The sequence below is a fragment of the Excalfactoria chinensis genome, chromosome 14 (assembly GCF_039878825.1).
Source record: "Excalfactoria chinensis isolate bCotChi1 chromosome 14, bCotChi1.hap2, whole genome shotgun sequence".
NCBI lineage: Eukaryota > Metazoa > Chordata > Aves > Galliformes > Phasianidae > Excalfactoria > Excalfactoria chinensis.
In genome coordinates, this window is record NC_092838.1 from 4,173,655 (window position 1) to 4,189,710 (window position 16,056).

The 16,056-nt window shown below is 46.8% G+C and overlaps 2 protein-coding genes across 2 annotated transcripts; one reads left to right on the plus strand and one right to left on the minus strand.

Annotated features, from left to right (window-relative positions):
* Positions 1-17: 17 nt before the first annotated feature.
* On the minus strand, positions 18-9,353 carry PALB2 (partner and localizer of BRCA2). Its single transcript, XM_072348962.1, is given in 14 exon segments — positions 18-365; positions 1,209-1,357; positions 2,358-2,445; positions 2,800-2,916; positions 3,072-3,233; positions 3,510-3,595; positions 4,062-4,223; positions 4,765-4,848; positions 5,185-5,981; positions 6,696-8,576; positions 8,789-8,882; positions 8,995-9,054; positions 9,137-9,200; positions 9,202-9,353. Coding segments are annotated over 14 exon segments (4,122 nt in total). The 3' UTR covers positions 18-139.
* DCTN5 (dynactin subunit 5) lies at positions 9,261-15,928 on the plus strand. Its single transcript, XM_072348963.1, has 7 exons — positions 9,261-9,360; positions 9,563-9,631; positions 9,802-9,920; positions 10,362-10,473; positions 11,112-11,214; positions 11,987-12,078; positions 15,203-15,928. The coding sequence occupies exons 1-7, from the start codon at positions 9,313-9,315 to the stop codon at positions 15,221-15,223; spliced, it is 564 nt and encodes a 187-aa protein (XP_072205064.1). The 5' UTR covers positions 9,261-9,312; the 3' UTR covers positions 15,224-15,928.
* Positions 15,929-16,056: the final 128 nt, after the last annotated feature.

Below are 16,056 nucleotides of genomic sequence, written 5' to 3' on the forward strand. Positions count from 1 at the left end.
GCGGCGAGCAGCGCCCCCTGGCGGCGGGAGGCCGCGCGGCTCCCAACCCCGGCACGGCGCAGACAGACGGAGCGGCACCGAACCGAACCGAACCGAACCGAACCGAACCACTTTAATAACAGCAACAAACTTGGCGCGGTCAGCCGGCCCCGTGCTGCACGTAGCGGTACACGCACACGCTGCCGTCCGCCTGCCCCGCCAGCAGCCCCGCGCCCGCCGCGTTCCAGCGCACCACGGTCCAGCGGCTGTCCGAGCCCGGCGGCAGCAGCGCGGTGCAGCAGCCCAGCAGCAGGTCCCACACCGCGATGGTCCCCGAGGTCAGCACGGCTGCAGCCCAGGTGTCCTTCACCTCCCCTTCCAGGTACCTGCGGGAGACACCCTGCGTCACCGGGCTGGACAAACACCGGCACAGCCTTTAATGTGGAGCTCGAATGCACCTAGAGAGTCTGCAAGCATGTCTAAGGCAATGTAGAGAACCGGGTTATGTTAAATATTGCATCTTTAGTGCAGCTGGAAGAAAAGGAGGTTCATGCAATCCTGCCCTATCCTCAGAACGTGAAAACTGTTCTGTTAGCCAAGATCTCAACCTGCTACCACTCGTGCACATGGGAAATGTGACAGATGTGTGTTGCAACACTGGATCTTAGATTACACTTCAAAAGGCAAGATACAGGAAAGAAAAGGTCATCAGACTGCAAACAGCTGCTTAACATAAACAAACCAGGCAGAGCCTACTTAGCATCACAAAGGCTTACACCAGTCTCATTTGCAGCTATTTTCTCAGGAGGTTTTTGACTAAGGAGTTTGTCTGGTGAATCCTGCTACAGCATTTCCAGCATCACTTTGGTGGGGGGAAGGGGAGGAGGGGGAGAGGAAGGGAAAGAAAGCGTTCAGCATGCAGAAAATCACTTGTGTTTGCTCACAGAGCTCTGGGGAGCAGAGCCCCCCGCTGAGCAGTGACGCAGGGAGCTCAGAGGTTAGCTCCCAGACTTGTGCAGGAAGCGGGCAGGAAGCAGCCAACACCCTCACCGAGTTATAACAAATGCACAACGCGAGTGGAAGTGATGGATGGCAGCTTTCTTATCATCGGAACGATGGCAGATGGCTCACTGCCAGCACTGCTGCTCAGCTCATTAAACTGAGCTCCTCCAAAAGCACTTACAAAGGTACCATGAAGATGAGCACGCAGCATCCCTAAGGTAACTTGCCTTCCAGTGTGTCCAGGTGGGAGGGAGGAAAACATCACCCCGGTGCTTCTGGCTGTTTTCGGGTTGAACGCGACCACACGGAACGCGGGGTTTCCACAGGACTCGCTCTCTTTGGCATGGGGATGACTTAGAACAACAAACAGAAGGCCCTGATACACAGAGGAAAAAAGGCATCACTAAAAATAACAGTAAGAGAGGAAAAAACTCCGAGGAATTTTCCAAAAATTAACTGCTACGTTCCCTATAATCAAAGCCCCGTGGACAGCGCTGCATTGTTTTTACTGAATCAAATACAAGTGGTTTACTTGCCTTATCAAATGAGATAAAAAGCAAAGCAGCTGCTGACTGATAAGGGCTGATGTAATGCAGCAGAATGACAGCTCAGTGACCCCATGGACTTACGCACTTACGTTTCTGCTTGGAAAAAGCTAAACTTGCTGTAGGACCAGGGGACACTGAAAGTCAAATTTCGTTTAATCCTTAGGAAATTATTAATTTAACAGAAGTTCCTTATAAACCAGCAGAGCTGAAAACAGCAGCTCTCAGAACAGCCACAGACAAGCATGAAATATGCTGGGATAGACAAGAAGTCTCCAAAAAGTCTGACTCAAACCATCGTTATCAGACAAGACATTCTTGCCCCGAAATAATACATGCTTACTAAGAGCAATCAAACCTTTGACAACCACAAAATCCAGCTAGATCACAACGCAGGTGGAAGCAAGTGACAAAGAATCATGTGTATGAAGCCTGGCTTTGAACAGTTTATATCTTCAAGGGTATGTGTAACTAACAGCCACTCCATCTGATGATGGCAATGTGCCATTGCCATGACAGCACCTGCCTGCATAATGAAAGACTTATCAGGCACTGGCATTGGGCAACAGTACTACTGCTTCCCACATAGAAGCTCACCTGACCTAAGCTTTGCAATGCACTTTGATGCGTTGCTCTTACTTTATCAGTACAATGCAGAAAGCCAATAATTTGAAGGAGACAGTGTGGCTTATTTGTTCTAGTTAACCTACTTTCTTCTGAAGTATCTTCAGTGATTCTAAATAGAGATGGTATTTCAATTCACTCCTTCAAGTTCCCACCACAGTTAGTGCAGTCCACGCATAGACTGAGTACCATATTTCACATACGTACAGAGTCGGAATATGCTCGATGGCAGATTGAAGCTGGGTAGGAATAGCCAATGTGCATCTTCTTCAGGAGTTGGCCTGTTTTCAGATTCCTGCAGTTGGCAAAGAGACAAATTCTGGCTGCATTTCCACCCTCAGTTTGGTTTTCTAATCATCACTGCGCCACTACACGACAGTTTTGATTTAATAGAAAGCAAACTGAAACACGACAAGAGGCTGCGGGAAGAGATGTAATGAATATGACACAAAAGCAAATGGAATTACAGCAGCACAGTTCATCCACTACCTACCTAGCTGCATAGAACTTACAGGGCCACACCAGGCACTTTGATCATTATTATTTCACAAACCAGCAGCCAGCCAACACGCCTATGTGATGCCTGCAGCTGTCAGAGCCACCACTTACACCCAGAACTGAGCCATTTAATTGCAAGGGAAATACTGACCAAACTGCAACACTGTTTACTGCAGTGGTGCCAACCAAGGCGTCTCTCACTCCTTCCACTTCAGCAAAAGCCAGAACAGTTTCTTCGGGAGGCATCAAAGTCTGTCTGTCCTTGCACCTGAATAGCAGATGCAAACCAGTGAGCAAAGGCAGTCAGAACAGTAACTTGGTTCTGTACTCAGCACACTTCCAAGAAGAGAAACCTGACACTTTCCTGCATCCCTTACTTTTGTACCTGCCATACCGAGACCACCCCAAAACTAAAAGACTCACCTTCCCGTCTCTGAAACTGATACTATTTCCACTTGCTGCTCTTGCATGGTTCTGCTGCTGCTGACCAGCCTCCCATCCTTCAGCCCAAGAACAGCTTTTATATTCCCGCTTTTCACTAGTGATTGCTTGAATGAGGCGTTCTCAGAAGAATAAAGCAAGAGCCTAAATTAGGAGAAAATTATGCATCACAACAGAAGGAAGGATCATTCAAACACACCTCAGCATATTAGAAAAATGCACTTAAACTGTCTGTCACCTCCAGGGTGAATAAGCAAATCTTTACAATTGATTTATAGAAATTCTTTCTATATTTTCTATATATAAAAGCGACTGAAATAGTGATGCATTACTAAGAGTCAATTTTAGCTACTACACAAGAGGAGAGTTAAGCAGCAGCTATTTGGGGAGCAAAACACCAGCAAGAAATAAATACAGTACCTTATTTCTCCAATCTCCAAACTTCCCAATGCTATACACACCAGATTGCAAGTGTCTGGCAGAGGAATGATCTGTATTACAGGAATCTAGGACAGCACAGCAAGAATTCCATGTTACCCACAATGTCCCTCTTCCTTTGACTGCATTCCCATTTTCTAGAGTATTTCACACAAAACTACATGGGGCAGACCTAATTTTCAGACCCCTCTGAAGAAACACACTTAGTCAAACAGCTGATTTTTTTGCTGCTTATCTAAGTAAACAATCCGTATTGACATGAGGCAAAAGGTGTCTCCAGGGATCGAAAAGGAAGAGCACAGAGCAGCCACCATTCAGTACATGAAGTGTCAAGTTCCAGCAGATAACTTGGAACCACACAAAACGCTGCCCTTCCTCATCACCGGTGTATGTCATTCTGTTACCTGATGCAGTGAAAAACACCACCTAAAGAACAAATCTTGCTCCCAAGACTTCAAGCTCCTTGTTTCTTTGGGATTAACAGTGATACAAGAAAGCTGTTTTGAGTTCTAGAAATAAAGATTGTCCCCATACCTCTCCAAGTTGCCAAGTATAGACCTTCTCCCAGCAGTCAAGTGCCTGAGGTTTCCACAGGGAAACTGAACTCTCACAGGCAGTCACCACACACAGCTCTCTGCAGCCAGCTGCTTCCCACCACACGCTGCTCACATCCACAGCACAAGAACTTGAAGAATCCTGTCCCAGACAAAACAGGGCTGGTTTTCTTCTGATGGCTGTGATAGCATGGAGGCTCAGATTGAGAAAAACACTTCTTGAGACTCAGCGCAATGACAAATTGAGGCTAAAATATAATGTTCAAGATGTTGATGTTCAAGTAAAGTGACAGTAAGGCACCACGAAAAACAAACCTGGTGGATTGTGCCATCTGAGGAGCAAGCGGTCAGCTCTCTCCACAAAAATCACTTGTCATTCAAACCAACAAAGCCCCACTGAGCCCAGAGCTGGAGCAGGGCTGGATATACCATGTGTTCAGGCATTTGTTAGTAAGAAAGAAACACCAAAATTCAGTCAAAATGACATATTTAGGAATCTAGCTTTTCAGCACGCTTTATCACATAAGAAGACAGAACTGATTGAATTAGGCAAAGTGCTTTTTGTTGGTTCCTTTTTTTTTTTCCCCTCCAACTCATCAACTTGCATTTTGTTGCATTTTTTGTTAAACTTTTATTAAAGAGCTGTTACGAACTCAGCAGACAATTGTCTGGTGTTATCCTACCTTTAGCTTTGAAATGAACTGCAAGTTCTCTTCTCTCAAGCCATCAAGCAGCATTGGAGTCACCTGTTCTGCTTCAGTTTGCTCCTGCACAAACAAGAAAAGAACCAGGATAATTTAACTTCAAAATTAGATTCAGCACCTGCAAGAATTGGGCAGAATTGTGAATTCACTTTGTATGCAGCAGAGGTAACAGCTGCAATAGGAGCACCTCTTTCTGCTCTTGCATGCCTCTGAAAGACAAGAGAGCCCAGGTAGTTTCCAGGTGAAAATGGGTACCCTATTCCTTCACACATTTACAAAGCCAGCTTGAAGACAACATGCAGGGTTGGCATCCAAGGAAGTCTCTCCTTAAAAGTCAAATGAGACTTTGGATGAGGACTCACCCACAAGACTACTGGCATAGTACACTTGGTATGTTACCTGTTCAGGAGAAGCTCTGCTGGATCCCTCATGTTTGCTTTGTGATTGCTGATGCTTCTCCAAGTCCACAGCTCCATCAGATCTGTTATTAGGACATCTTTCAACTTCTAAATGACATGCTGTACCTTGCCCCTCCTCCTTCCTTGCAGATCCTGCACCACAGCTATCCAAGTGCAGTGGAATGGCAGAGTCTTCGCATTCCTTATTATCCTTGACTTGTGCAGGTGCTTCTTTGGAGGAATGCAGGCTTACTTGCAAAGGAGGTACAGAACATGTATTGGGGATGACCTCGCTGCATAGTGATGGTAAAACAGCTGGGGTTGCACCCAAGACAGGGAAAACAGATGAGGAAATCTGCGACTCATGCTGAGCAGGAGCACTAGTTAAGACAGTCCCCATGGGAGTAAACAGCAGTTCATGTGTAGAAAGTTCCACCTTGGCTGCTGGGCTTTCCAAATGAGGTAATTCAGACAACCCATTTTTGACTGGTGAAAGCTCTTTTTCTTCTGCATTTATTTCTGGAGTTTGTGCATCCTCTGAAGCCACGCCATCTGCAAACACAGTAGGAACAAAAACCTCCAAGTCGTTCCTAGGGGAAGATTCATGTTTCCCAAGTTTTAGCAGTCCAAATTCCTCATCAGGTAGATGAAAGTCTTTGATATCCAGCTTGGGGGCCAGCCACTGGAAACTGTGGAAGGAAAAGAGAGAGCTGGACATACTGGGGTCTTCAGCAGCAAGGCCGAGAGAAGCAGGACCCTCTGAATCCACTTGAAGTCCAGGTCCTCTTTTGTTCTCACCTAGAATTCAAGAAAGAATATCATATCATAAATTAACCAGCAACAGAATCTCTTATCAAGAGTCTCACTCTAACCTATTAAAAAAAATAAATCCATCTGAACAGATGGAAGTGGAACTTTCCAGCAAGACGCTACACTCCACAATTGCTCTGCATCAACCCTTCATCTAAAATACAATTGCCAAAGACAACCAACCAGGCACTGACTGAGTGCCTGACCAGTTTGTTTTGGTTTTCTCCCAACGTTTTCATTTTCCTGCATATTTCTGGGCTTTCAGACAGCAATTCTCATCTTTCTGTTTCACGGGGTGTTTTTTTTTCCCACACGCAAAAGTCATTAATATGCAGATTCGGTTGGAGAAACAGAGATTTATATCCATTTACTGGAAAATCAGGTACAGTGTGCACAGTGTTGGCTTGAGCAGACAAGGCAGGTGAAGAAGTTCCCAGCCCTGCTCCTTGACCATGCACAACTCATTCTATGTCATTCTATGTCACTGTAGGCAGAAACTTCTGGAGCTGCACAAGGAATTTGGGCACCATCATGATCTAAGCTAAGAAAAACCCAGCAACTTGTTAAGAAAACCAACCCTATTAGACTTTCCTGAATAAAAACACTGCAGGGTTTGAACAGCAGTGCATGAACACCCTCAGCTGTTTCCTTGCCTCAGCCTTTGGCTGAAGCTTTAGGGAGTGCATGTGTTTGATCAAATACCTTTTGAGACGTGACTGTTTCTCTGTCTCGCAGAACAACGAAGGGAGCGGCGCAGAGGGACTGTGAGGAGCTGCTCAGCCCTGCAGGCTCTTTGCACTTGCTGATTCTTGACATGTTTCACTGGATGTTTACCAGACTGACACACACTTAAGTTGCATTCCAGATCAGTTGTGTGGCTGGTAAAAGTTTCATTCCCTGGGTTCAGGGAGTCACTTTTCTGCTGTGGATTCTGGACAAGTTCTGAACGAGACTCGCAGCATTTGTCAAGTATTTGGCTTCCACCAGAAGAATCAGCACTTGTTGGCTTTATCATACCTGTCAATTCGGACCCAAGAGCTGCAGCAACAGAAAACTGCCTCCCATCCAAAGATGATTTTTCAAGATTAGCCTCACAGTTCTCCTTTTCACTCTGATATTCATTTGCAAGCAGACTACTGCTTTCCCTTGGCATTTCGAGATCCAAACTTTCTATAACTTCCTGTGGCGTTTCATTTGCAAGGCCTTTGCAGGTAGACTTTCTTTTTCCCTTTTGTTTCCTCTGCGATTGTCTCTGATCTCGATTTGTGCTTCTGATGCTGCTTTGAGAAATCGATCCAGGTGAAGTGCTGCTACCGCTGGATGTAAGATGTTTCTGAGGACTAGAATTCACCGGATCACTTTCTGCACAAAGGAAAGGGAATGGCACAACTGCTGGCTCCGAATGATTTTCAACAGTTTCTTGGGAGGACTGACCTATGCTTGTATCTTTCTGCTTGCATTTACTTCTCTGACTTTTCTTGCTCCTGCCCAGATGGCTGAGAATTACAGCATCAAGGTTCACTTTCCTCTGGCAATTAGACATGCGTCGAGTCGTCCTGACATAGTATTCAACTGGAAAGGGAAGTCCTTCAACCACTGTGCAAGAGTTCAGTGCACTTTCAGGAGTTGTCACCTTCTCTTGATGAGAAAGTCTTGATTGAATTTCAAGCTGTTGGTCCTCCACCGATTTTTCAGCATTATCCAGAGGAAGATCTGAAGGAAAGGCATTTAAACTACCAGCGTCATTTTGATTTCTTGCACGGATTTTGGTCTCATTAATCGGACTGTTACTTCTATCAGTGGGCAACACTTCATTTTCTGACATTAAATCCAAAAGCCTACGTAATTCTCCCTGGTCATCACACATGCTCGCACTGTCCATTTCTTTTACTGTCCTGAAAGATTCTTTTTTACCACTGGCATCGAGTGAAACAGATTCACCACTCTCTGAACACGGCTGTGCAGCTTCCTGGTTATCAGATGTGACTGTGACACCTGGGGACTCAGGCTGACAGACATTGCTGCTGTACCCCAGAGCACACGGGAACAGCTCAGACACTCCCATAGGAATACTGTCTTCAGGCACGTGTGGTGAAACTCCAAACTCTGCACCTGGAGGAGTTAATCTGCCTTCCCGTCTCCCCATGAGCACTGATTTGGACTCCATTTGAGCACCATCCTCAGCGTTTGAGAAACTTCTTCGCCGGAAGACTGGCGACCGAAGTTCCTCCATGCTGGCAGGTTGGATTTTCACTGTTACATCAGCATTGAAGAGATGGACATCATGCGCTGATTCCTTTCCCTCTGACACCAGAATCTTTGTCCTCCTCCTCAGCTTCTTCATGCTTCTTTTCTTCTCCTCGGTGGCAGGCACAGAAAGTCCACAGGAAGCCCTTTCCTGGCTAGCCTGTGTACATTCTGCCTGTGAGCCGTCCTGCAAGCTAACTTCATTACTGAAAAACTCAGGACTATGTTTCAACACGACAGATGTTTTCACCTTCGTGTCCGGGCCTGAGCAGGTTTCAGTCTGTAGGTGACACATTTGATGTCTATCAGCACCAGGAGAAACGTTATCGCCACGGCCTGTGGGAAGAAACCTCGTGTGTGTAAAGCACAGCCATCAAACTGCATCCGAGAAAAAACACCACACAATGAAATCGGTCAGCTTCGGCAAGAGCGAAAGGCTGGGATGGTACAGTGAGAGACAGAGCAGCCGGTGATGGAGGAGAAGGGCTGCTGCGATTTAATGATGGGGGCCGAGTGCCGGGGGGCAGCAGCGTGCAGGGGGCTCCTACCTGCGGGGCTCCGCGGGGTGTCCCCCGTCCCGGGCCGCCGGGCTCCTTCCGCCTTCCCGCCGTGGCTCTTGGCCCGCTCGGCTCTCTGCGCCCGCTGCGGATACAACACGGTGGAAGGGCTCGGATCGGCCTCCGGACCCTCCGGACCCTCCGGACCCTCCGGACCCTCCGGGCTCCTCCTTCCCGGCCCAGCCCGCCCCGCTCACCTGCAGCCGGCTGACGGTCTCGCTGTACTCCCTCCTCAGCAACGCCAGCTTCTCCCGCAGCTGCAAAATACAACGAACAGAGCTGGGTCTGCGGCCCCGATCTCAGATCCGGCCCATCAACCCCGACCCGGCTCGGCCAGACCTTCTCCTTCTCGGCCCCGCTCAGCACCGCGCCACTCGCCGCCTCCGCCATGGCTGCCGCCTCCGGTACCCATGGCAACCGCGCCGCCATTGGCCGCACTCACAGCGGAAGCTCCGGCTGGCGGCAGGAAGTGACGTAGAGGAAGCGCAGAGCGGCTTTGCGGAAGTGTTGCGGCCATGGAGCTGAGCGAGATGTTGTACAACAAGTCCGAGTACATCGAGACGGTGCGGGGTGGGGATGGGGGTCGGGTCGGAGGCGCTGGGCTGGTCTCTGGGCTGGTCTCTGGGCTGGTCTCTGGGCTGGTCTCTGGGCTGGGCGCTGGGCTGGGCGCTGGGCTGGGCGCTGGGCTGGGCGCTGGGCTCTGGGCTCGGCTCTGGCTGCGCTCTGGGCTGGGCTCGGCTCGTTGACTGCCTCTTCTCCCCGCAGGCGTCTGGCAACAAGGTGAGCAGGCAGTCCGTTCTCTGCGGCAGCCAGAACATCGTTCTCAACGGCAAGGTAAGCGGTGGGACGGGGGAAGACTGCATCTGTCCCAGCACTGCGCTGCCCCGTTGTCTGCCCGCAGTGCTGCAGAGCGCAGTGCTTTTGGTGGTATGTGAGTTTATGGAATTACTGAGAACACCAGCAGGTGCTGCAGCTCACTTATTTCTCTACCCTTTCTTGCCCAGACGATAGTTATGAACGACTGCATCATCCGTGGCGACCTGGCAAATGTGAGAGTGGGACGGCACTGTGTGGTGAAGAGCCGCAGTGTTATCAGACCGCCCTTCAAGAAGTTTAGCAAAGGGTGAGAGAAATCCTTCCTTTAGGGGAGCTGAGGTTGAACTCTGTATGCTTACAGAATATATTGATGTACCTCAGGTTTGTGCGTTCAGAGGGCTGTGTTGTTTGTCAGTAATTTGCGTAAATGTCCCTATAAAGCTTTTTCCCAAATGTTCACTGTTCCCTTCAGACCGTAACATGGAAAGGCTGTGATATATTACAATAGGCAGGTGATGAACATGCTTCACTTGATCGCTTGTTTGCAATGTCTTCCTGTTGCTTATCTTGACCATCCTTTGGAATTATCTGAGAAAAGAGTAGTTCCTGTTCTGTTTTCCATAGCATCAAGTCTATGTGTGGTATCCTAGTTGGAAACAAGAGACTTTGCAGTGTCATTTGGGGTCTGATAATGTTGCCATTTAGTTTATATGTTGTACCATCTGAATAAAAGACTCTCCTGTTGCAGGGTTGCTTTTTTCCCTCTCCACATTGGTGATCACGTCTTCATAGAAGAGGACTGTGTTGTCAATGCAGCCCAGATTGGCTCCTATGTCCACATAGGCAAGAACTGTGTCATTGTAAGTACTCTTTCCCAGTCTCCTCTTCATCCTCTTGGGAGGTTCAAGTCTCTTAAGACTTTGTAACAGCAGTGGGAAGGTGTCTGTGCCAACCATCAAGAATAAGCGTACTTACTGTATACTGTTCCTTTCTCATCCTTTTTCTTCTCCACAGAAAGGGATGCTTTTAGTCTTGCTGTTCTGGGAACAGTGGGTACAGCTGACAGCTGTTTGTCCTTTTGGCTAATGAGCCTGTCCAGGGATGATGGCCTTCTCATAAAGTACAAGTGAAGCTGTAATTCTGTGCAGATAATGCAAAATAGTCAAGGCCACTATCTGCTAAATTGGAGAAGCCCTTGCTTTGTTACTGCATGACTTGAGTTCTAGGTTCCAGATTGCATGCTGTTGTAAGTTAATACACAGCTGCCCATATGTTAGTCAAAAGCAAACAGACTTTTTTTCCTCAAGATATAAAAGAATAATCTATATTGTCTCTCAAATGTTTCTGGGAAGAGCAGTCAATCTGGGTAGAGATTTATTTGCATGATCCTCTATACATGTTTTGAAGAGTTAAGCTTGTTGAAGCTTAGCAACTTTATCAGGAATAAGCAAAATTGTACAGTACTTTAAGTACTGATTCTACCTAATCTTTGTTTAAGGGTCGTAGGTGTGTTTTGAAAGACTGCTGCAAAATCTTGGACAACACGGTGCTACCTCCTGAAACAGTAGTCCCACCTTTCACAGTCTTCTCAGGCTGCCCAGGTATGCTGCCTCTAATTCTACTTGTACATAAACGTGGTTAAAATGGATATTCTTATTTTGAAACAAGATTGATGTGATAAAGACTCCTACTGGCATTTAGCGTGTAGGAATGAAGGTACAGGACACTTGGTGAACTCTAAAGTAACAGCTTTAACTTGTGAATCTCACTGCTTTAGTGTATGTTAGGTAGGTCATATATGTTTATGTATAATAATGGTATGTTTGGGATGCCAATGTGTATGCCAGCTGTGATCATCCTGTACAGTAAGCAACAGTCTTTCAGGCATGGAGAACATGGAGAATTGAGCTGGACTCTGGGAGAGGGAGCACTCCTTTGGTGGTTTCTGATTTTCCAGGTGTTTTAGTAGCTCAGCTGTAGTAAGTTGAGCTGCTCATAATTATGTAAAGAGGAAGGTAGGTACGTTAGACTGATATATATAAATATATATAAATATGTAGTTCCAGCTCATCTGTCTGTCTGCTCTCAAGGTCTCATTGTACAAGTGACAGGTGGTTGCTTATCTTCTGATTGTGCTTTATGGGTAACAGCAGAAGCTGTTATGGGATCTAGCTGCAGCAGGCTGTCTGATGTCCATCCCAGGGGTACAATGGGATGGATCCTGCCTTATTCCTTTACATAAGAGAAGAGCCCTTAGCTGTTCCCTTAGTATTTGCTTACAGATCAAACTAATTGTTTTGAATGCTGAATTTTAGCTTATTTCTGCTTTCTTCTGCAAGAACATTGATGGTCATACTCATATTCTTCTTCTAGGACTCTTTTCCGGTGAGCTCCCCGAATGCACCCAGGAACTCATGATCGATGTTACAAAGAGCTACTACCAGAAGTTCTTGCCACTAACTCAGGTCTAGTAGCCTATTTACCATGTTTCAAAGCAGTAAAGGCACACAGAAGTATTTTGGGAGCAGAGAGAAGAATATTGTTCAAAGAGTCCAGGGCATGGCCTTCTGCTGTTCCTGAACACTTCTGTGAGCATTCCTGAACACTAATGGTCGGGCCAAGCAGTCCCCTGTGCAAGCTGCTGTGTTTTGTTGTTTAACCTTTGCATGTTCATCTGAATGTAATTCATCCCATGTTGTCTGAATTGTGCCATTAAATGTTCTGGAGCTAGGAAAGTTGATTCCATTCCCTGAGGCAACATCTCCTCATTGCAGCTGGGCAAGAGTTGACAACATACTCTGCAGCCAAAAGCGTGTCTTTCATCTCTGTTCTGTTCCTGTCCCAAAGTCAAGTGGGTTCACGTTTGCTTAGAGCAGTCTCCATCCTAGAAAATAAGTGCTGTGTGGCTGACATGCTTTTTGTGGGCAGTATTTACCATGGTTAATTAGAGGCAACTCTTTCCTTCATAAATATATTTGCTGATGCATAGGCCTGTATGTTGAGGTTCCTTTTCTCCACGTGGGCTGTGATTCTGTCCTGTAGGGCCAGGATATCTTCTATCATCCTGAGATTAACTTTAGGCTGTCTTTATATGCTTTCAAAGCTGTCTTTATATGCCTTGCCTGTGTCCTGGTTTTGGCTGTGACAAAGTTAACTTTGTTAGTGGTAGCTCATGTAGGGCTACATTGATAACACACCAGTGTTTTAGTATTTGCTGAGCAGTGCTTACCTTGAGTCAAGGCCTTCTGCTTCTCATGCTGCCTGCCAGTGAGGAGGCTGTGGGAGCACAAGAAGCTGAGAGGGGACACAGCCAGGACAGCTGACCAAGCTGACTGAAGAGATGTTCCATGCGGTACAATGCCTCCCTGCTCGAGAATAAAAGCTAGAGGAAAAGAAGGATGGGGGAGAGGGAACATTCAGAGTTACAGCATTTGTCTTTCCAAGTCACATTTATAGGTGATGGAGCCTCGCTTTCTTAGAAATGGTTAAACATCCGCCAGCCAATGGAAAGTAGTAAACACATTCATATTTTGCTTTGCTTATGTGCGCAGCCTTATCTCAGCCAGTGAGTTTTCTTACTTCTCCAGTTCTCTCCCTCATGCCACTTGGGGGGAGTCAGCAAATGGCTGCAATGAGACTAAACCACAACTGCCTGACAGGACACTTCTTAGATCTAATTTCTTGAAGTAGTCATCAGTCCCATCCTCTTGCCCATCCTGCAGTGTTAGGATTCTCATGGATGGTGTGTGTTCTTTTTCCTGAACGCTGCCAACCATAGGAGCCAAAGGACTTCAGAAAGAGAAAGTACCATGCTACTCTCAGAGCTCAGTGCAGCAGAAAGAGTGGGAATCCAAGAGCAGAAATTGAAAGTGGTGAGAAAATGCTGCCGTTCTCCCCATTTGTTGCCCAGTGTATGTATCTGCAGAATACATTTTGGTGCTTTTGTTTTTTCCTTTCCCCTATAAAACTTCAGATGGAGATTCAGACTTCTTAAAAGGAGTGAATACTTCATTTTGTAATGCAGCAGGATTAATTCTTACTGGGAACAGCTGTGTGCAAGTCAGAGACAGCTCACACTTGCACATACCTGACACAGTAGCAGACAACTGGCCAAAAATGAATCTGCCTGTTCTGGTTGTGTTTTATTAAAGCTTAACGTTGGCCCCTGTAGCTTTTAAAGCTGTGACTCCTGCATGTTGTAGCGTAGCAATGTGGGGAGGGCAGAATGTATATTAATTTGTAGTAGGTAAACAGCTGAGAGATCAGCAGCCCTGGAGCCTTCAGCTGTTGTATATAGTGCAAAGTGCTGCTATACTTTGCATAGCAAACAGCAACACAAATACTAACGTGTAGAAAACTGCTGATAATCAAATGTAAAGCCACTGTCTGGTTTGTTTGTATTTTTACTGTGCATAAATTAAAGCCTTTGAAGTTGTTCAAGTAACTTAATGTTGTGACTTTTTAAATCAAACTTGAGACCACAGTGAGGTTCCTGTCGTGCCTGTGCATTACAAGCCAATCTCTTGTCCTGTGACTTGCAGGCATATTACATCAGTGCATTAAGCATGGTGTGAAACAGCATCTGCTTTCTGCATCTGAGCTGGTGACTTTCACTAGCAAATGGTTGCAGTGTAGCTAGTTTGTAATGGCTGTGCCACAGAGTGAATGCCTTTGCTTCTATTCTTGATGCCAAAGTGAGAATCCTAATGCCTCCTAGGTGACTGTACAGTCCTCTCTTCAGCTCTGAAACGTAGGACTGTTGCTCCAGCAGCGTTGCTTCAAGCATTTGGAAATCAGGCCATCCCAGATGGTAGGACTCTTTGGCAAAAAAAGCAAGAGCTGAAACCAGCTTGTGTGAGTGGAAGCTGATGTCCCTGTGAAAATTCCAGTCTTGCCGCTTTTTCTACCTAAGTGGAAAAAATACCAAGTTGTACGTGTTCCTTGTGCTGCATCTGTACTGCAGGCAGCTTTCTAATTGACTCCAACTTCCATAAATGTTCGCTTTCTCCTGTCCAAGATCTTCGTAGCCCTTGCAAAAGCCACTTGTTGAGGGACTATCAGAGTCTTCCTTGGTCACCAGACCAGACAGGTTTTGGCATTCCTGAGAGATCTCCTGCAAGTCAGATACTCTGGTGTTTACAGTGCCACACACAAATGCTATTTTGCCCTGTTAGCTTAATGTCAGCCATCTCTGGAGATGTGTGAAGCAGCACAGTGCTTGGTCAGGGAGGGCTGTGTGTGTGCTTTGTTGCCATGGTGTCCCTTCAAGGTTTCAACACCACATAGTACACTTCACTGGGATTGCTTGGTCAACGACCACGGAGGGCAGCAGGAAGCCGGGCTGATGATATGGGGGGGTAGGAGGAGGTGGCTGCCAAATTAAGGGATGCAAGCTTGGGAGAGGGCGAGGCTGCAACTGGAGAAGTTTCAGACACGCATTCCCACAACTGCTCGAGCAGTGCAGCTGCAGTGTGCTGAGGGATGCATAACTACACAGAGCATCACGCGTTTCTCAACCTATTCTTCTTTCCAGCAGGCCGACCCAACCCTTCTGCTTTAATTGAAACCTGTTTTGTTGTCTCTGTTAAGGTGGCCTCTGCCAGGGTTTAAAAAGTCACCACCGAAGATCTCAAATGCTCAGCACTGTTAACATTCCTTACGTCTGGTTACTTTCTCCTTTCCTCTGAAGCATCACTGACCTGGGCTCACCTCCACGCCTGTGCCAGCTCTCTGCCACGATGCACCCAGCTAGCCTGTAGCCATTGACACAACCACAGTAGCCAAGGTTCCAGCAAATAGCAAAGCACAGAATATGCTGGCCAGCCAGGGCCATCAACTGTCCTAAAAGAAACAGCTTTCCTTATTGGGAAAGGGAAGCTACAACAGAACTGTCCTCATCTGACTTTCAGAAGGGTGGGACCGTGCATGCCTGAAGGGAGAAGGCATGCTCGTGGTCAGAGCTGCCCCAGATGGTTTTTGCACTGTTCATGGCTGTTTTCCTTTGGCATTCTATTCTGCTCCAGCAAGTAGCATGATCAGATTAGGGGATGAGAATGTAAAGTTACTTTTCTCACCAAATGATGTTAGGCTGCAGAAGTGAACTCTCCAGGCCTGAGTGCATGCAGTTTGTTGCTGACATTACCAGCTCGTGTTCTATATGATGGCTGGCAAGGGAAAAGAATAACCAAGGAGGCTGGGTACAATCATACCCACCTGGCAACGTGGCACCTTGGTGGCAGAGGGGGAGAAACTGAAGAATATGCCAACAAAATGGGTGTGATTCTGCACAATAAAGAAGTGTCAGGTTGTTGGGTCAGCGTGGAAATGTATTTTATAAGCAAAATGCTGTGTGGAAAAACACATCGAGTATGAATTCCCTTTACAGAGTGAAACGTGGCAGTGTGAAAAGCTGCTCACAGCCCACAGGGAGAGGAGATGGATAA